Below are 12,899 nucleotides of genomic sequence, written 5' to 3'. Positions count from 1 at the left end.
GTCTCCTTACAGAAACATTATTTAAAACTATAAAATAATATTTAAAAATATATTTTATTGCCCTTGATTATGTGGAGCTTTCGCCATGTACAGTCTGTTGTTTGAATGTGTTACTAGAGATCTAGATACTAGAGAAATATATTAATAAAACTTTAACAACCCAACATTAGCCATGAGCTGATATTATTAGAAATTTATGAACACCTACTGACTGAACAGATTCCTGCATTGTTGTATGATTTATGTTAAAGTGTAAATTCATGGTATCTAGTGTTGAAAAAATTGCTATGTTCCAAATTTCTTGACTGCAAGAATGCCCCTCACTACTGTGTGTGTGTGTGTGTGTGTGTGAGCACTCAGGCATGTCTCTGGGAGTGCACACATGTGTGCATGGCTTTGCTCCTGTGTGCATACATAATCCTGAAATGATGCGGATCACCAATCTCCATATGCTTCGCCTTAGTCACCAAATGTGCCTCAGTATGGGCCGTGACAGCTCCACCTCCACATGGTTATTTAAGTATGACAGACCAGCTGCCACAAGCTGCATTCTCTTCCATCTTCTCCCTTTATTGCAGTAAATAATTAGCTAATTAGACAGTTTACTACTGTATAATGCTTTTGTGAGCTTAGGGATAACGTAAACAGGGAACAGGAAGGACAGAGGTGCAGTGGAGCTGAGTGCAGGATAAAGAGATGCAGGCAGCATCAGGATGGAGGTGGAAAAAAAAAAGGCAGAAAGAGGAAAAACCATTGGCTCAGGAATGTGGTACACTTAAACACTGCGATTTGTAAAGCGTGGGCACTCTGCAGTGTGTAAAATGCTGGAACACACAGCCATTTCAACACCCCCGCCAATCCCCAGCACTGGCTGCATGTGCCTTTGTTTGCCTATCTTTTAAGAACAGAGTGATCAGGTGGGTATAAACTCAGCTATATTATAAGCACAGGTTGCTCTAGTCTGCAGCTACACGATTCTATTCACATACAAGTTGCTGGGAGAAAAATTAGATGAAAGGAAATATGGACTCCTTCTAATCTATGTCTAAAATTGTCAAAAATACAAAAAAAACAAAACATGAGTCTGGGAGAAGTTGATGATGGTCTGAGCACACACATCGAAACCTAAAGTGCTGATGACACTGATTCATGCTGAGAGCTGGGAGCTGAGCCACATCATGGCTGATGTATGGCTGGAACCTACGCTGAAGACATTGTCCACAGGGTATCTGGCAGCACCCACAGAGCATTCATCAAGTCCTAGCAACAACAGGCAGGAAGAATGGATTAATCCAGAGCTGGGTTACCTGCTCAAGCAAGCAGCCGACTCGCAGTTTACCTCGAGGGGCAGACGGGTCGGTGGGGGTTTAGCAGCTCAGCCAACAATTTGGTCTATGCACAAACGCTACATTCGAGTTGAGACCAGATTGAGATAATCTAGAACTGAATGATTATACATCTAACACAGACAAGTGTTATAAATACATTCAAATGCAAAACTACTGTTTTTTTTTTTTTGAAGCGTCACAGGGCTTCTGGTTGAGACCTGATCGTGACAGAGATCCTGTGAGACACAAAAATGTTACAGTTGGGAGCTTTTTACTTTCATTGAACAAATGAGCTTTAATTTTGAAGCTCACAAGACCACGAACATGTGAAACTGTGTACTGCATGTAACACATTCAGGAGGTATGTTGTGGTGTTTTTGGAGCAATCATCTAAATTTGTTGGAATATATTACTGTAAAATAAAAAATACAAAAAAAAAAAAAAAAGTCGCGCGCGCGAATCCAATCAAGAACTTTGAGTGATACAGAAGAGTTTGAGAAATGGAGGGAAGTGATATAGACATGCATATTTAGTAAAATACCAGATACAGATAGGAGACACAGAGACCGATGTGCTGTTTCATACACTCTATACCAGTCACATACAGGCGAGAGCTGTGTTGTATTACAGCTAGGTAATGGGGTTGGGGGAGTAGAGTTTTCACACACTGGAAAGTGCGAAGGCTTTCTCTGGAGCTCAGGTCTCTCGGGAGCCTGCATACACTGTGCAGAGTCAGAGCCTATTTATTTCCTTTAGGGCTCTGCCTCTATGCTGTTGTACTCACAGCGATTAAAGTGTGAGCTGAGGCTTGTTCCACTACCACAGCAAACACAGAGGTAGGTAGTCACCTAAAGAGAGTGGGTGTTTGTGTGGGAACAAAAGCAGAGGGGGGAAAAAATTGTTGGAGAAACTACTTACCTTTGCAATAACATCCACATCCTAAAAAAACTCACTTATTTATTTATTTTTAAATATAACAGCTATATGTTGCTAAATACTAACATTGGGTTTGCTGATCTTGTGGAAAAAGTACTTTGTGTGTTAAAATAAAATGTACATTGTCCACATAAGTTTAAGCACCAAAACTGTGCGTGACAGTAAGGGTGCTAATAGTTTTGGAGGTAACTCCCACACAACCTATTTTCCTGAGCACATAACTCTTGTTCTTAATCATGTTCGATTAAGATAAACACGCGCATTATCAAAGTGGATTGTTATCCGACCTTTCTCTGTTAGCATAATGCAGTGTTATCGCTGTGTAGGCGTAATGACCCAGCTCATGACTCACGTCTCTCCTACCTTCTGTACAGCAGCATGTCAGGAGGTGGAGGTTACCGTGTCACTGACAGTGGGGAGGACGGCAAGGAGAAGGAAAAAGAGGAGGTGAAAGAGGAGTGTGCTGACGACGGGGCTAACGGCTGTCTCACCTGCAGCTCCTTGTCGTTGTATTTGGATGGGTTCTTGCTGCCCTGGCTCTTCCTACGCAGTTTCTTCAGCTCAGCCTGACATTTTTCCAGGCTTTCGCCTTTGCTCTTGTGCTCCATCTGGTACTTCTTCAGTGCCGCCTTCAGGAGACAAAACACACAAAAGCTTAGCGTACACAAAGTTTTTGGATGACTCAGGCATGCTTCAAACATCATGTGAAAAAACGGATTTTTCAAAGGCTGAAAAGCTGCAGATGTTGTGAACGTCCTCTAACAAGCCGTCAGTCAGTCAATCTCTCCATGTTGATTAATGGGAGGATTCATTAAAGTTTAAGTAAATATACTTTTTTGCATGTAATAAATAGCAAACCTCAGAAATTTTCTATATGCTGCTATGAATGATGGCATTCTTAAATGACAGAGATCCAAGCTTTAAAGCTCATATTCATAACCCACTAGCAGTTACCATGGCCACTGGAGTGAAATCCTTTGACAGAAGTGTGCTCAGAGAGCTGCGTGAACGAGATGAGATTGGCGGCTAGCACTCATTTGTCATACAGTCAGGGCAAACCCACAGGCACAGCAGTGCTCCTCGTTCACGAACCACATTTCCCTTTCCTCCTGTGTTCACTTAGCTCAATAATACAGCCCACAATAATTTACGAAGTACTGAAGCAAACATTTGAGCTTTTAGAATAGAAGCAATTCTCTGGTACTTAATAAACATGAATGCAATGCATTTTAACATGTGCACAGCTGAAACTGAATGGAGGGGGATGTTTTAGTGGTTATGGGGCTCAGCCTTACTGACAGCAGCTGAAAAGTGTCCAGACGTGGTTTTGGGAGTATTACTGATGATCTGTGGCTATAAATTGAAAACTTGATTGTACAGGGTGAATGGGACAAGACACATATTGACAAGACACACCCCTTTCTGCTCATTTGGCTACACGTTAGTTTTGTTTTTGTTTTGTTTGGAGGCCCAACGCAGTTTTCTGAAGCATTTCTCAAACAATGGAGACCCCACCTTTAAGAGAGAAAAAATATCAAGGCAGTTGTGGACTTTACAGCTGCTATAATGTGATGATAGGAACTAACTTTTAGCTACAGCATGTTGTACTTAAATAAAAAAAAAAATCTTTCATTGTCGTCAAAGTGCTGTGGTATAAGAAAAATAAAACGCTTTGGAATATGCGGTTATTGGGAAAATAGCCAACTACTGTATAATGACATGCCCAGTCATGTTTTATTCCTTATAACAGTCAGCGCTGAAGCGAAGAGCCGTGTGAAAGAGAATCTTAAAAGCAGTGAGTCATGCAGAAGGATCCTGAAATTAGGCCTGAGCTGACTGATGATGGAACTGTAAATCAATGCAAAGTAAAATGGCAATGCATTTGTGAATTTCAACTTAAATTTCACAACCCAATATTCAATTTGTAGCTCAAACTGAAAATTCAGTACTGGCATTTGAATTTGCCATTTGGTATCATGCTACTGACATTTCCTTTACTGCTGTGACTGTGCCTCGACGCGCTGGCTGACACTTGGACGACCGTGCAAATGAAAGTGCGACTGGCTCAGGATGCATTTTCCAAGACCAAGCAGGAGGTGCTGTTCGTCTCATTAGATGTGAATTTCTGACATCCTGTTTTCTTTGATAAGGAAACAGCAAAAGCCTCATTAGAGACGGCAAATCCACAGAGGTTTTCAGTCATCATTTTGACACCATTATTCCACATCACATGCAACACGTATGCGGTTTTTATTTCAGTAAAGCTCAGAATCTATAATGTAAAAACTGCATACAAGTCTAAGGTTCTATATAGTTCTATTTAATCACTAATCATGTTCGTTTTCCATTTGAATTCTGCAACCGACATTATTTCAGTCTCTTACAGTTTTATCCGTGAAAAGTCATATGCACTGCTTTTCATACAGCAATGGCTTGTGTGTCTCAAGTGGTAACCATAGCGACAACAACTCTAAGCACAGCTATCGCTTGGCCAGTGAGGACTGCGGCATTATTCTGAATCCAAATGTGAAAGAAAACACTGTTTGACCCTTAAGAGAATCTAAAATGGTTGACTACATTTTTGAGTATTATTTCATCCAATAAATAAAAACCCTCACTGATTACTTCAATAGCAACATGTGTTCACCTGTACATTCGTCCAATCAGTCAAACACGTAGCAGCAGCTCATAGCGTCAGATTACGCAGATACAGGTGAAGAGCTTCAGATCAATGTTCACATCAAACATCAGGATTTTAGAAAATCTGATCTCCGTGACTTTGTTGTGGTGAAGGTTTTACACATATTTAAGAATCTGTTCATCTTTTTATATTTACATGCACAGCAATTTCTAAACAAAAGTCAGGGGAAAATGGCCTGGATGGCAATAGTACCTCAATCACTCTTTACGTATTTGATGAGCAGAAAAGCACATCGCAATAAAGCTAAATCTTGTAGCTTTTGAGCTAAAAGTGCAAAGTGCACATCGGGGAGAGCTGAAAATGATAAAAACATCATCCGGTCAATCAGAGAGTGTATGTTAGATCGGGAATTTTAACCAAATGTTGGACAATCTGTGACTGTCGATTGATTTGCCCAATTAATTTAAACCAATCCCGTGTTTACCAGAAGCACCACCACTACAGAGTCTTGTATGGATAATGAATTAAAGGCTGGGTGTTTGCACTGACTGACAATATATTACAAAGGCAAGCAACACCCCCCACCTCCCCTCTGTTATGTGATTCCATACTGTAGCAGCACCCAGCTCCGTTTCCACTACCCACACGTTCTAAAGATATCCATGAGATGCTGCAGATATCTTTTAGTCTTGGTTGAATCGCTGAGTGGAATCGGTGCAGCATGTGTGAGAATGAAGGAGGGGGAATGAAGATGTTGCTGCGCTCTTGCAATATTAACAACTTGAACAATCTGAAACTGCGGGGAGGCTGCGGAGATAGATGTATATATTGCAAAAATTTATATATATATAAAAAATCCTGAAATCTGCTGCTGCATGAAAGCCATCTGTCAGTCATTTCTGTTGCCATGAGAATAGACTGAACGGCTCTGTGCAGTGCAGTTGCAGTAAGCTTCTATAGTGAAGCATCAGGAGAACAGTCAAGTGCAGGCTATTCTTTCTCTATTTAGAACCTTCAGAAAGTGTGTGTGTGTGTGTGTGTGTGTGTGTGTGTGTGTGTGTGTGTGTGTGTGTGTGTGTGTGTGTTGAGGAAACTCACAGTCAGGTATCTGGCATCCAGGTCCACTTTCTTCTCCAGCTCTGAAAGCAGCTCAGTGTGGAAGCACTTCAGCTGCAGAGAGAGAGTTCAAACATTCAGCTCTCTTATTTACAACGAACAGCCGTACAGGCATGGCTAAGGTTGACTCTAGATCAATAATCATATTATAGAAACTCAGAGGCCATCTGTATGGTGTTGGGAAAGTCTACTAGAGAGAAGATTACAGATTACAGATAACGCACCATTTCCTCTAGCTGCACTTGGATCTGCCGGTGGACCTCGGCCATCTGAAAGAGCACGTCCCCTGCAGGGAGGACACACAATTATTCATCTGCGATTCATTTGAACGAAGAAAAAAGGGACAGCAGAGAGGTGGAAACCCCCGTCGTGCACGAAGACCATGCAATCACACAAGACACACACGCAGACCAGATGAGCAAACCGAGGACAAGACGGAACAATGGAACAAGGACTGACTGACAAACAAACAAACAAAAACCCACACCAAACAGAAAAGGTTAAAAATCTCAAAAGAAACTTAAGAAATTCTTTTTTCAGCATTTCAAAAGGTATACAAGCCAAATGATGTTTAAATAAATAATAAATACATAATTTGGGTCTACATACTTGTAATTTTGTAGATGAAATCTTATTTAAAAAAAAATCTGATTTTATTCGTCTTCCCTTACAAATTGCACTATTTAAAAAAAAAAAAACAGTCAAAAAACAGCAAACAAGATCAACAAAGAGGGAAAATGAAGTCATGCAGCTGGCTGAGGAAGTTTTTTTGCATTTTATATACCTACACGCTGCCTCTTCTGCATATGCAATGCGTTGTGAAGAAAAAGAATAAAAAAAAAAAGACACATTGAGCAAGAGACTGAGGAGGCATACACAGAAGGAGAAAAAGAACACAGAAAGCAATGGTGGACACACACGTACATACACACACACACACCCAGATGCATCATAAGAAAAGACCAGAGCTGAAACTAATGTTGAACACTACAAACTAAAACTTTTAACCAAAGGTCACAAAATATCACCTGATCCAGAGCAACACCAGACCTGATTAGGAAGCAATTCCTTCAAGATTTTCTCCAGTGCACAGAAACTAGCAGATACTCATTAGGTTGCCTAAAGAAAGAGCTTGCTCCTGGCAAGCAAATTTGGTTTGATTAATCATAATTACACAATCAGGGCGGTGAACATGCAAAGCTCATTTGCATGTTTGACTTGCAGGTTGCGGCTTCAAAAAGACATTCAAAACATTTTCCCGGAGGAGGAGTGTGAGATATGTTCTGAAGCTGCATGTCAAACGAACGAGATCGTAGTGTTCAGAAAACTCTTTGAGAGGAAGCTGAAGATATTTGTGAGAGCCAGGGGCAGGCTGGGCGTTCTCACACTGTTCACAGCCGTACAATACACAATACTAATCCAGTGCCAGAAGCTAATTAGACACAGAAGCAGACTGTGGCCTATTCACACTAACAGTGTGAAACACAGCCTGTACTTAGCTTCTGATAAAAAAATAGAAGAAAAAAAAAAGGCCTCGCTTATATAAGCAGGATACACATCAAGGAGGAAAGTCAGACACACACACACACACACACACACACACACACACACACACACACACACACACACACACACACACACACACACACATATATATACTGTACACACACAATTTTCAGCACCACTGGATGTGTAAGACGACTTGATACGTACTAGTTACTTTAACGCAGTGATTCAACACGTCGATTTCCACAGAATCTGTTACTACATGAAACAACATGATGTCAGAGCTATGATACAGGGGCTGGGGTCAGCTATTATACAGCACCCCTGGAGCAGAGGGGGATGAGGGGCCTTGTTTAAGGGCCCAACAGTGGTAGCTTTGAATCCCTGACCTTCTGCTGATCAGTAACCCAGAGCCTTCTGTTGAGTCATCAGTGCCCACGTTTGTGAAAACTCTCCTCTTTCTGTGTTTCTAGCCCTTTAGCTAGTCTCTGGTCTGATGCTGTCTTCTGTTACATCATTTATATTTGCATAAATAATGCATGTGATTTTTATAAACCGTAGATCTGCTAAAGCTTTTGGAGCTGCTGGACTAGAGTTTCTCATACATCGAAAACGATTTTTTATCCACCACATCTTGCCTCTTCCTCAAAGGGAACTCTTTGAAGCATGAGCAATCCTGTGTACTAAATACAAACACACATGGAGGCCACAGAAGGAGACAGCGTGCTCTGAGAAGGCTACTTAAGCCGATTACAGATAATCAGTTGTGATCACAAACCCTGGAGCTTACACACCACGGCGCTCAGTCGAGTGCTCCCAGAGGTCTAATCAGTTAAAGAAGCACAGCGTTCTAGCCGGCCAAAGGCCCGTCCGTCTTATCGGGCACAGACTGAGCCTGAGCCAACACTTTTATAGAGTTACACAGGTGCAACTGAAGATAGTGTTCATGAATAAATGTAAAAGGTATTTGAGGTTCTTGCCTGCAAAATAAGTGAAACATCACCAAAGCTGCATCTCCGATGAAGTGCACTATAAGAAACCATGTGTTTGAGTGTGCAGTAAATAATCAAACATTTAGCACAAAATTAATATCAAGTTATGGTGTGAGACCTCACAGCATGACACAATACATTTTTAAATTCTCATTTACACTGCTTACATAGCTGCACTCTTAAACGGTTAAAAATGGTCTCCGGTGGCTTCACCCCTTTCACTGCATTTTATTTGTGGGAAAAAAAAAATGTCCAATTTTTAATCAAGCAGTAGATATCTGTTTTGGATCTGCACATCCGAAAAGGAAACTAAATCTGCAACAGGATGTTCTACAACAACATACGGGTGAGACGATCAGGCGTGACCATTATCGGTCTGGTATGTAGTGTAACTAGGATTGAAATAAATCATGCGCAGCACTGGGACTACAACTAAAGCTGCCTTAAGGTGCCCCGAGATCAGCAATACATCTCACGTGTTGTAGTAATGCACAAATAAAAAAAATAATAAAATAAATAAATAAAAAATCTAAACAAAAGCAAAATAAATAAATAAATAAATAAATAAATAAATAAATCTAAAAAGATAGATAGATAGATAGATAGATAGATAGATAGATAGATAGATAGATAAAGATAAAAACACACAAACATGCAAAATTACAAAAGCCAAAGAATTAATTAACTCAACTGACATTCCAAGTTCTACCCTTTGCACCCTTCCTAACCCACCTCCCCAACCCCAGTGCTGATAATTAACCAGTCTAAGTTACGTCTACTGTCTTGATCGTTTTTGTCTCATGCACCGTCCTGTCCTGTTATGTCCTACACCCACCCCTCACCCACAGCAACCCTGACAAATCAAAGCACAACACAGCCTCAGATCGGAAGGATGTAAACAATGTCTCAGTAGTCCCCAAAATGGAAGGCGATAGGATTGTAGTCAAAATAAATATATAAAATTCAATGAAATAAACCAACATTAATTCAATGTGCCGATACCATTTAAATGCCTTGACATGACCGGAACTGAGTGCAAAAGACACTGCACATAATGACTGGATATAAAATTGGCCTAGGGGGAAAAAATGATTACCGTAGCATTTTTATTGCAATTTGTGGCTTTTTTTTTGCAATTAAATTGAAAGGTTTTGGCCAAACCACTGAGACAGCTGCATCGATTAAAAAAGGCAAGTAGCAGCATGTCACACATAGCCACCGGCTTTTCTAAAACAAAAAGACAAAAAAAAAAACCCTCACTGAAGCTCTTCTGCAGAAATCTAGTGTTTGTTTACTTTAGCTTTAAAGTGGAAGTGGAATAAAGTGCAGCTTGATACAATGTGCACACAGCGACAAGGCTAAACTTTCCATTTATAGAGATAGCCACAGAGGAGCTATTGTGCTTTGTGGTTTTAGGGAATGTCCACAGGAAACACACGGACTGTCACTAACTAAACTGTTTGGTTGGATTATCCAGAGACTTACAATGTCAGGTTCTAGTCAGAGATCTGTATTTCTGCATTTGAAGCTGACAGGTCAGAGTGCTCAGGTGTTTTGAGCTCTGGACTCATCAAATCTAGTTCCTTTAGAAGAAGTTTGTCACATCAACAAAAGCAGCTTCTTAGTCTGTCAATCAGTGAGTAGATTCACCCACATGAGTCAGCAGGAGCACTCATGCATGCCTCTACCTGTATGTGTGCGTGTGTGTGTGTGTGTGTGTGTGTGTAAAGATCCCATTCCACAACTGTTTAAATTCTTTGTATAACACAGGAACACCCAACTCATTACACACCATGCAGGCTCTAAGGGCGAGAAAGCGGAAACCTGAGCAGTGATGAGATACTTCAGCCGTGAGCCAACTCAACAGGCCAGACCAGTCTGAAAGGAGGAAGAGGAGGCGGTGGGTGAATCACGGATGAAGGTCAAGTGCAGATTACTGCAGGGTGTCGTGGAAACAGAGGAAACGCGGAGGCTCGGGGCCAGAAGAGGCGAGAGGAGAGAGGAAGGGTTTGTGCTTCTGTAGGCGTTCGGGTTTTCTCTCAACAGCTGTCTGCGGTCATTGTTCTTCTTGTACAACCATGAGAAGATTACATCACTCACTACGTTTTTCTGTATATCCCAGAATGCTTCATCTGACCGAGGAAAAAAAAAACAACAAACCTCTGCACCAAAAGTACTGGTGCTGATTTTCTAAGTGTTCAGGAAGGCAGTGCTGAGGTGAACATGTTGCTGATGAGATGTGCACTGAGCAGGAAAAACAGCCAGGAGCTACCACAGACAATTCAACACAATGTAATCTCCCGAGCTCTCTTGGGAAAAACATCTGTGTGGCGGCTGATAATGGAAATGAGTATGGGCGTGTCTGTGTGTGTTACTGTGGGATAAGAGGCTTCGCTGCAGTAACCACAAAATACAGCAGGTAATCTTATCTCCTGGTTACAGTAGCCATGATCAGTGGAGATACCAGGACCTCTTTGTGTTCTGAACTTCCAGGCCACACAAACATACACACACCCCTCGGCTGTACAGTCCGTGATTAGACGGAAGCCGTCTCTAGAGACACCAGCACAGTCCAGAGGCTTCACTGGACTGAGTGTGTTTGTGTGCACAAAATAAAAGGTTTCACACCTGCTATTAACCTCCATTTTGACCGATAGCTTGGCACTCTCCATGTGTCCTGTCCACCATCAGCCTTTCCATCTTTGATGCAGTTGGCACAGAATGCCTGATTGATGCTTTTGTGAGTGTGTGTCTCAACATGTCAGGATTGTGTGTGGACACTCGTCTAGAGTGAAGCTAATGCATAGAGTGAATGGCGTTGTTAGTATCTCGGCTGCTTCCTGTTCTGGGTCACGTGGTCTGAATATTACATTTGGAGCAGGTTTTATGCCGGACGTCCTTCCTGATGCAAACCTTCCATTTCATTCGGGCTTTGGAACGGTACTGAGAGTTAACTGGGTTAGTGCTCGGCCTAGGAATCGAACCCAAGCTGTGACAACTAAAACAACTAAAGAGGCTAATAGAAACAAAATGTGCATGTTTTACTGTCAGAATAATAAATAGAAGAGGACAAGGGCATAGCCTGGGGAACATGGTAACCTTGTGAAGTGCTGGGGAACATGGTAACCTTGTGTGATCAATTATTACTCAAGTCGTTTCTTGAGCAGACCTTTTATTTGAGGTCAACACTTTAATTAGTGTTAAAAAAAAAAAAAAGAAAAAAAATCTAAAGGTTTTACAAAGCTTTTTTTTCTGAGCTGTCATTTATGGTTCTCTTCACCTGTGTCCTTCACTGGGAAAAATCATCTGGCCCATTAGTTCAAAATGTTTGTACAAGCAATCGATCGGCATAAAGACAGCTGTAATAAGTCTTGGTATATTCTCACATGTACTAAATCACAACCTCTGGAGAAGAAACCTGATTTACTTGCTGTAGCTGTTCATTGATAGCTGTCCATGCCGGAGTTTTATCGTAGAGGAGAAAATGTATTAGAGACATTAGTGTGAGAAACATCTTGACAGCTATGAGTTTTAACCAGCTACATTTTCAAAAAGCAGTCGAGAAGCACGAGCTCGTCTCTAGCCTGTGGACAACATTAAAACGTTGTATATTATAAAGGAAAATCGTTATTTGTTTTCTAGGCGTTCCCCCCCCCCCCAATACTACACCAAAACCCTTTAGAAATCCAAACAGTTCTGGTTAGGCAGTCAGTCATACTGTATACCTTCCTATCAACCTGACATATACGTACAATGAGCATTTAGCTTGTGGAGGAGCACACACAAAAAAAAGTTACCCATAAACCTCCTCTTCAGCAAATACGCATTAACATAGAAGTATAAGACCTAATGCTCCCTGAAGTCTCCCGACACTTCAAAAGACTGCTTTCGTTTCAAAGGGGTCACACTACAAAAGGTCACACAGTCATGTGCCAGCAAACAGTGTGAAAATATCCTGGACCCAGCAGCACGGATTCCTCGGATAGAAAATACACCTGCTCCTCAGAGAAGAGGTTTCTGTGGTAGAATCGTTTGTCTCCATTTCACATCTGGTGGATCTGATAAGTAAATCACATCTGGACACTGTATACAAGTCACAGCTCCAGGAAGCTGCTAAGCTCCTGCTGAGAATCTTCCTCACTCCAGCAACTAGAGATGGAGTTTATTTTATACTGAACATCATCCAGTGGTGTGTTCAAAGGCAGAGCGTTCAGAACGACCAACCTGTGTAACAGTCAATAACTAAAGCTCGTTTAGAGCCGAAGTTTACACTTATTTTTACATCAACTCAGAGTCTTAAAAAAAAAAAAAAAAACCATGCTAAAAGCTGCTGTTCTGCATGATGTGTGACACAGCTGGATTAAAAAGCTTTTTACCACA

At 41.3% G+C, this 12,899-nt stretch overlaps 1 protein-coding gene across 9 annotated transcripts in view; it reads right to left on the bottom strand.

The window, feature by feature from the left end:
* The window catches only part of baiap2a (BAR/IMD domain containing adaptor protein 2a), a 63,917-nt gene that overhangs the window by 13,901 nt on the left and 37,117 nt on the right, over positions 1–12,899 (bottom strand). For all 9 annotated transcript variants that reach the window (XM_027141416.2, XM_027141422.2, XM_027141418.2 and 6 more), the window contains exons 4-6: positions 6,246–6,307; positions 6,004–6,075; positions 2,756–2,893 (exon numbers count right to left, since the gene is read on the bottom strand). In XM_027141416.2, the coding sequence (XP_026997217.1) occupies positions 2,756–2,893; positions 6,004–6,075; positions 6,246–6,307 (272 nt within the window). The remainder of the gene's footprint in view (positions 1–2,755; positions 2,894–6,003; positions 6,076–6,245; positions 6,308–12,899) is intronic.

The sequence above is a fragment of the Tachysurus fulvidraco genome, chromosome 15 (assembly GCF_022655615.1).
Source record: "Tachysurus fulvidraco isolate hzauxx_2018 chromosome 15, HZAU_PFXX_2.0, whole genome shotgun sequence".
Taxonomy (NCBI): domain Eukaryota; kingdom Metazoa; phylum Chordata; class Actinopteri; order Siluriformes; family Bagridae; genus Tachysurus; species Tachysurus fulvidraco.
This window is presented reverse-complemented; position numbering and strand designations above follow the sequence as displayed.